This window comes from Nematolebias whitei, chromosome 19, assembly GCF_014905685.2.
Source record: "Nematolebias whitei isolate Nwh7 chromosome 19, NemWhi1, whole genome shotgun sequence".
In the NCBI taxonomy this organism is placed as follows: Eukaryota; Metazoa; Chordata; class Actinopteri; order Cyprinodontiformes; family Rivulidae; genus Nematolebias; species Nematolebias whitei.
This window is the reverse complement of record NC_056516.1, coordinates 39092605-39101248: the sequence shown is the minus strand read 5'-3', so window position 1 is coordinate 39101248 and position 8644 is coordinate 39092605. Positions and strand designations below refer to the sequence as shown.

Genomic DNA, 8644 nt, shown 5'->3' with positions numbered 1-8644 from the left:
TTAAATTATAAAGACGTGATTTACCGTACGGTTAATTTCTGTTTGAGTCATTGTTTACTGTACGATTAATTTCAGTTATAAAGTGTTAGTTATGCTCATTTCTGAAGCAGCTGGGAGAAACAATCATCATCCATGTTCAGAAAGTTTATATTACACATGTAAGGTACAAAAATGACCAGCCCGGGATCATAAATCCACCCAGATGATCTACAGCTGCACGTGATCTTCAGGGCTTGGCCACACCTCCAAGGAGGAGTCACCACCGCTTGGCCACACCTCCGAGGAGGAGTCACCACCATCGACGAATAGGAAGCCCTATTTTAATTCATGTGACCCAGCTCTCAACCAATACAAGCTCGCCATCTTGTGTTCTAAAAATGGTGCATGCGTGGATGTTGGGATTTGTAGGCGTGGAACTAAAACTACATTCCCTACCGGAAATGGAAATCAGATCGTGTTTTAACAATATCATACTAAATAAATAAAAAATACATATATGCACACATTTCATTAAGCTAATTTATTATCTGAATAAAAATACACTTCAAAAGTCATGATTTACTGTACGGTTAATTCTTTTAGAGTCATTGTTTATTGTACGATTAATTTCTGTTGTAGCACCATCATCAAAAAAAAAAAAAAAAGGCACTCCCTGTATCCTTCAGTTAACTTCAACACACACAAATAAAATAAAACAACTTTAAAAGTATTCAGTGAGGAGCAGAAGTCATGTTGAAATAAGAACAGGCGAGGAGCTGACACGACTAATGAACGATGAGAAGACGCTCAAATTAGAGAAGTTTGTTTAAAAATTTTACTTTAAGACCCATAAAACAATAAAACCTTGTGCTTTTACAGGAAAAATTATAGCAGCAAAAAATAATACAACCTGGTACTTAAGTACTTACCATGTAAGTACACAGTACTAGTACAGAGTAATATACCCGATAACTACACAATGCGTATGGGTAAGTACTAGGCTTTATTATAGTTCACTGTCAGGACTGTATATTCACTTGAATTTACATGCAAGTACCAGGTACTCGTCTGGTACTTGAAACCAGGTACTCGTCTGGTACTTGAAACCAGGTACTCGTCTGGTACTTGAAACCAGGTACTCGTCTGGTACTCGTCAGGTTTGTATTTTGTATTGTTACTAAAATAGATGAAGATGTTTGTAAAGTTACACAAATTAAAAGTGTATTTGCTGTCGGCTCAGAAACAATGACGTCAGTTTTTTATACGAACTGTTGGACGCTGACGATCTGTCCGGTCAAAGAACAGATTGATCCGTTTCTGAACTGAAATAAAACTTCAGGGAAAAACACTAAAATGTTTAAAGTCAGAAAATAACTGAACTCTGCATTTAAAGTCTGATTATTAAATATTTTCTCAGATTTATAAAAAATATTAGTAAACGAAACCCTCAAGTTCCCAGAACGGCTCGTCGGCCATTTTGGTTCTTCACTGCCAGGACTCTGCTCTGTGATTGGACGGTTTGTGTCTCCGTCGTCCGATCAGGATTTAAATCATTTTCTTCAGGGTCTCTCATAATGTTGGATTTTAAAGAGCTTTAGGGCCACGGTGCAGAAATGTTTCTCCCTTAATGCTGAGATTAAAGTCAGAATCCATCATGTAATTCTGACTTTAATCTCAGAATTAAGGGGAACAGATTGCACCGTGGTCCTAATCCTCATCCATAGAACTTTGAGTTTCACTCAGTTTTTTTTTTCAGAGAAATGTTTCAAAAATGTTTATTAAACATATTCTGGGTTAAAATGCTTTAATTAAAAACAAGCAGGTCCGTTCTCTTTGGTTCTGAACACTTTTATCTACTTCAAGTAAAAACAGATTCTGTAACTTCCAACAAACAAACTTTCTGACGGGTTTATTACTAGAAACCCGTCCAAGTGCCATAAAAAGGAGCTAAAAGGTTCTGGTTCGGTCCGGGCGGGTCGATGGGACCAGGCACGTTGGTTTGGTCCAAGTGAAGACGCAGAAAAACAAAGATCAGAACCAGAAACATCATAATTCTAAAGAAACCGACGATTCGTCTTTGCACGAGTTTCTTTCGTAACCCAGCATGAAAACAAACGGACCTCCGGTTCTGGTCGTTAGGTGGAGCCCGTCTGGTGTCTGGACCAGCTGCTCACGTTCTGACAGAACCATCTCTGGACCTCCAGACTGAACCCGACCAAACGGTTCTGTTCTGCAGGAAAACCCAAACGCCTCCTCTCTCCGTGCGCCAGGAGAGAGGAACGGATAAATAAAATCAAAACTTTTAAAAAACAATAAAAAAAGATTCAAGTTCTGTTTCAACCGCGAGGAAGCAAACATCAGAACCCAGTCCAAACTGGTTCTGATTCTGTTTGACATTAAAATTAAATCTAAAGAGTTTTAAAGCACCGGCTGCCTGGTTCCTCTGCACACCACCTCCACTCGGGTCTGCGGACCTCCAGGCACTACAGGTCCTCAGGGGTTCTGGTGGACCTCCAGGAGAACTTCAGGGTCTTCAGGGGGTTCTGGTGGACCTTCAGGCGAAGTACATGGTCCTCAGGGTGTTGTCGTGGATCTGCACGGCCCGGGCCAGAGCCTGGGGGTCCCTGCCGTTGCTCTGACCCGAGATGTGGCTGCCCTCGGCGCTGAGACAGAACAGGACAGAACAAACAGTGAGAACCAGGACGAAAGGACACATCGTCTCAAGAACCATGAGTCCTGAAGGGACCGGGTCAGGACCGGGTCAGGGGTCAACAGAGACTGTTTTAACAGATGCTGCTGTTCCTCCGTGGGAGGTTTGATGTGACGTGAACTCGGCAGCAGATCTTTGATTATCGTCAGCAGCGTCCTCCTTGACCCGGTCCTGGTTGGTACCTGTGACCCAGGACTGACTGGTTCTCTGTGTCCACCAAGCCTCCTCTCAGCTCCGCCCCGTCTCGTGAACGACAGGAACAGGAAACGAGACAAAAAATGTAAACGTCTCCGTCGTTTGTTCGGAGGTTCTAACGCAGCAACAACTGAACCAGGAAGAATCTGCTGAAAAGACCCGACCGGGTCTTTTGGACCGGTCCCCCACCTGTCGTGCTCCTTGTCCACCAGGTGGTAGCGAGCTCTGAACGCCACCAGGTGAGCGTAGTAGGCGGGAGCGGGGATGGAGACGGAGCGCGTGCAGCGCACGTAGGTGTGGCACAGCTGGTAGGTGAGCAGCTGGAACTCGTCCGCAGAGAACCCGTTGTCGTCCCACAGGACGTGGTAATGGGACGGCCGACTGGTTCCCTGAAGGGGGCGGGACAGAACCGTTAACCTGAGAACTGCACGGTGCGGGGGCGGGGCGGCAGCGGCCGGCTCACCTGGATCCCGGCGTGGCTGCACAGGTAGAAGTCGAACTCGTTGGGGTGTGTGATGTCCGTGTCCACCGTGGTCCCCGCGGGGACGTTTCCACTGCGTCCAACCTGGAGACAAGTCAGGATGTCCAACGTTTAGACACGTCCTTCTGTCTTTTCAAGAAAAGAATCTCAGCAGATTTACAGAAAGAGTTCTGCAGCTTTTATCCACCAGAGGCTGATCTCAAATCTAAACATTTTCATGTCCGTCGGCTCATCCAGACGGTTTCTTTTGTTGCCGAGACATTTCATCATTCATCCCAAGGACTTCTTCAGTCTGAGGAGACAACAACAAACAAGACTGATTCCCTTCCCTTGAAGTCCGGATGAAGGACGAAACATCTCAGCAACAAAAGACACCGTCCAGATGAGCTGACTGAACTTTGTTGGATTATTGAACTTCTGTGTTTTAATGTGACATTTTCTATTCACCATATTATCCTGCATTTATCCAAGGGGGGCACCCCCCCCCCCATAAAGGTCATGGGTCATAAGTCTGTAGGTGCTCTCTCATTAAAAATGAACTGCAGCTGAAGGAGACACCAAAGTGGATACACTGTCGCCCCCCAACACGATAAATTGGGGGTGTTCCTGGGACAATGTTCCTTCAGACACCATCAGTCCAGTTACTGGCAGCAGGTGGACCAGACCAGCGCTGCTCTCCGTCCAGATGTTTGTGGCTAAAAGATGCTAAATGTTCTGAACTTGTACAACTTTATCTGATCCAGACGCTCAAAGATCTTCACAACAACCTGTGCCTCATTTACCCGTTCACACAGCTCTATACTAGATCTGTACAGAGAATAACCAGAGCTTCATCATCCACACACTGATGGACACATCAGAGGCAGTGAGGGGTCAGTGTCTTGCCCAGGGACACTTCGGCATGGGACTGCTGGTGGAGTCAAACCTCCAACTCTTACATTGGAGGACGACTGCTCGAACCACTGAGCCACAGCTGCACCTTACTTTGGTTTTAAAACAAGGAGTTCTCAAAACATCCAGAGATAAATGAGACATTCATCACACCGAGATCAAACACGTCCTCAATGTCCAACACATCCTTAATGTCCAACATGTCCCTAATGTTTAACATGTTTCTTATGTCCAACACATCCTTAATGTCCAACATGTCCCTAATGTTTAACATGTTTCTTATGTCCAACACATCCCTAATGTCCAAGATGTCCCTAATCTTCCAACAGGTCCTTGATATCCAACATGTCTTTAATGTCCCTAATGTTCAACATGTTTTTAATGTCCATAATGTCCCTAATGTCCATCTACGGTTGTTACTCCAACACGTCCCCAATGTCCAATATGTCCCTAATTTTTAACATGCTACTAATGTTCAACATGTCTTTAATGTTTAACGTGTTACTAATGTTTAACATATCCTTAATATCCAACATGTCTTTAATGTCCCTAATGTTGTAACATGTCCCCAATGTCCAACACGTCCCTAATGTCCAAGATGTCCCTAATCTTCCAACAGGTCCTTGATATCCAACATGTCTTTAATGTTCCTAATGTCCAACATGTCCCAAATGTCCCAACATGCCTTTAATGTCCCTAATGTTCAACATGTTTTTAATGTCCATAATGTCCCTAATGTCCATCTACGGTTGTTACTCCAACACGTTGCCATGACGACCCAACAAGCGATGCTTTATGATGGTCTCTGCTCCTCCATCAGACTGACGTTCTCTTGACTCTGGGTTCTCCTGCAAGTGACAGAACCCGTGGAGTTTGGACGTGTTCCACAGTGCGACGTGTTTGGAGCTCTCACCCGCTCGCTGCGGTCAGCGCAGAACAGGCGTGTGTGGTGGCGTTTCTGGACCACGATGTAGGTGATGCCGGGCTGGTACTCCTTCTCCAGGCTGAGGCACGCCTCCCTGATGGCCAGCAGCTCGTAGTACAGAACCTGCACACATCAGACGTGGATGAAGGTCCTCGAGTCCGTCCAGAGCTCCGTAAGACGTGGACTCTAAAAACTAAACCTTGATTTCATGTGAAAACATTTTTGAGACAAAGGTGAGACATTTCCAGGTGGCAGTGGACCTGTCTGAACTGGCCCTCCGACACGCCGTCCCTGTAGAAAATGATCCGGGTGGGTTTGTAGCGGGTCGACTTGTAGAACTGGATCAGGAGCTCTCGCACCATCGAAGCCAGGTCCTGGATGACTTCCTGCCTGGGTCTCTGGACCCGGACTGTGGCACAGTACCTGCTGGGGTGGGCGTCCATACTGCCCACCACCTGAGGAGGAGACGACTCGAGGGTTAAAACGCACTCCAGAACCAGAGGGAAGAACTTCACAGGAAGTCTCACCGCTGCCAGGGACGGCTTCTTCCCGTCTCCGGCTGGAGGATGAGTGACGTCTGCTCCGAGGAAGATGATTGGCTGCTGGAACACAGACGGGCTGATGGGAAATAAAAAGATCAGGTAAATATTGACGGCACTGTTTCAGGTGCAACATCTGAAGGTGGAGACGTTTTACCGTTGGTGCGGCAGCAGGATGTTGTTGATTCCTCCCAGTTTGACATTGATCTTCAGGCAGAGGTTGGACAGCGTCTGAGGAGACGTCTTCATCACGTTCTTCACCTGGACGCACTGAGTGGCCATGCCAAGGAGGGTGTCTCCGACCCGCTTCACCTCCGCTGTGGGCCGGATACACATTCAGTTTTCACTGGTTCTCTACGAGATACACACCACACACACCTGACCCAGGGTCTGTACCCTCTGAACGCTGAGTCAGCATTATTATCGGAAAGCCGAGTCATTGTCCGAACGCTGAGACAGCATTATCATAAGCATGCGGAGTCATCGTCCGAACGCTGCGTTAGCTTTATCATCGTTAGCTTTATCATCTGAATGCTGAGTCATCGTCCGAGTGCTGAGTCAGCTTTATTGTCTGAATGCTGAGTCATCTGTAAAACGCTGATTCAGCTTTATCATCTGAATGCTGTCAGAGTCTGAATGCTGAGTCAGCTTTATCATCTGAATGCTGTCAGAGTCTGAATACTGAGTCAGCTTTATTGTCTGAATGCTGAGTCATTGTCAGAACGCCAAGTCAGCATTACCATCAGAACACTGAGTCATCGTCCGAACACTGAGTCAGCTTTATCATCTGAACGCTGGGTCAACGACTGAAGGCCGATTCATCCTTCGAATGCTGAGTCAGCTTTATTGTCTGAATGATGAGTCATCGTCCGAGTGCTGAGTCAGCTTTATCATCTGCTGAATCAGTCTGAATACTGAGTCAGCTTTATTGCCTGAATGCTGAGTCATCTGTAAAACGCTGAGTCAGCTTTATCATCTGAATGCTGAGTCAGAGTCTGAATGTTGAGTCAGCTTTATTGCCCGAACAATGAGTCAGCTTTATCAATGGAACGCTGAGTTTAGCTGTATTTTGGTCAAATGTAATTTCTGCAGTTTTAGGTGGTTTCTTCTCTAACTGGACCTCCTGAGGTTTTTGGACTCTGAGGGGGTTTCTGGGTACCGTAGACGGGAGTTTTTCCGGGGAGGATGACGATGATGAGCTGCAGCCCGCTGTAGACGTTCTTCAGGTGCCTGAACATCGGCTCCACGCTGTCGGCTCCCTGAGCGTATTTACAGAAACACGGCTGACCCTGGATCGGCATCCCAGCATCCTTTGAGATCCTCCTCAGCTGGTCGGTGAAGCTCCTGGGTGCAAACAAACAAGATGAGAAGAATCCTGGGAAACATTCTGCAGAACTAAATGATTTCATCTTTAAATTAAGCGGTAAATTTAAACGCTGACATCAAGTTTAAAATCAGTTCTTAAACGAATCGACAGAACTTGAGGAACTTTGAAGTTCCAGTTTTAATAAACTCGTAAAGTTCAGATTAAAGAAAATGATCTGATCAATTCAACATCATTTTATTAAAATCTTTAGAGTGAAACCAACACTGAAGCTCAAACAGGAAGTTGGAAACAACTTTCAGTTATTTACAGCGTTTAAATATGAAACTGTTGTTTATGAAAATAAAACAAACTGATCTTCAGAAACTAAAATTAAAACAAAAACTAAATCTTTAAATCGTTCTCAGCTGGAGGACGCCTGACTAATAAAATCTAATCATAGATGACGTTTGCCCTGGTTTGTGTTCATTTGTTAGCAAAATATCTCCTGAATCAGTGGAGGAATTTTAATAAAACTCGTCTCAACTGATTCAGTGTTAGTGAATTCAAGATGGCCGCCACAGCTAACCGCTCGGGCCTTTAAAGATTTTAAAAACAGATTTTTACACTCGATCTTTCTGTGAATCTTAAAGTTTCTGTTGGACTCGCTCCTCTGTAACAGAACCGGACCAGGTGGAACCAGAACCTGCCAGCGTCAGGCCTCAGTTCTCCCATCAGGTCCGTTAAAGTGGGTCGGGTCAGAACTGAACCCCCTGCTTACTTCAGGATGTCCTCCCGGCACTGCCGCTGGGCCGCGAAGCAGGCCACGGCCCACAGCTTGACCTCCACTCCGGTGTGGAACTGCTTCCCCCTCATGTCCCACACGCCCTGGGTGGGCGTGGCCACCGTACGGTTCTGCAGAGACAATCGCAGCCGATTACTGAGGCGACGGACCGGAGGAGTCCAGTTCTGGTCCTACTCGTTGGACCTTCATGTTCTGCAGAAGCTCCAGAGTCATGAGTTTATTTAAAGCAAAGGAACATCTAAAACATGCAGGGGCGGGGTCCTCCAGGACCAGGACTGGACTCCCCTGGACTGGACTCTCCAGGACCAGACCATGTCGGCCCACACGCTTCTTAAATCTTTTCAAAATAAAGGTGTTTCTCCAGATGAAGCTGAACGTTTCAACAGAACTCATCTGTTTGTTTTTGTAAAGAAATCAAGAAAAAAGTTTTATTTTCTGTTAAAAAACAAACTAATTTGTTAAAAACTGGAAGAAATCGATCCGGAGGTGATGAAATTATATTTCTGTTCATCAGAACGAACTTAAACTCGACACCTTCATCTGTTTGTCACAAATAAAAACATTTATTAATGTCTGTGTGAGGACGTCACGGTGCATTCAAGTACGTCTGTAAACTAAAGGACTCTTGTTTCTGAAGATAAAAACACTTTAAATATTTTATTAATTTACATAAATCAATCTGTGTTTTGTTTTGTTTCTGCACACACACACACACACACACAGAGACACACACACACACACACACACAGAAACACACACACACACAGAGACACACACACACACACACACACACACACACACAGAAACACACACACA

The 8644-nt window shown here is 45.5% G+C and overlaps 1 protein-coding gene across 1 annotated transcript in view; it reads right to left on the bottom strand.

The window, feature by feature from the left end:
- Window positions 1-2533: 2533 nt before the first annotated feature.
- ago3b (argonaute RISC catalytic component 3b) overlaps window positions 2534-8644 on the bottom strand; it is a 13471-nt gene continuing 7360 nt past the window's right edge. The window contains exons 11-19 of the mRNA XM_037693525.1: window positions 7805-7938; window positions 6880-7064; window positions 5878-6037; window positions 5709-5799; window positions 5442-5636; window positions 5170-5304; window positions 3348-3449; window positions 3074-3273; window positions 2534-2642 (exon numbers count right to left, since the gene is read on the bottom strand). Coding sequence (XP_037549453.1) covers window positions 2534-2642; window positions 3074-3273; window positions 3348-3449; window positions 5170-5304; window positions 5442-5636; window positions 5709-5799; window positions 5878-6037; window positions 6880-7064; window positions 7805-7938 — 1311 coding nt within the window. The remainder of the gene's footprint in view (window positions 2643-3073; window positions 3274-3347; window positions 3450-5169; window positions 5305-5441; window positions 5637-5708; window positions 5800-5877; window positions 6038-6879; window positions 7065-7804; window positions 7939-8644) is intronic.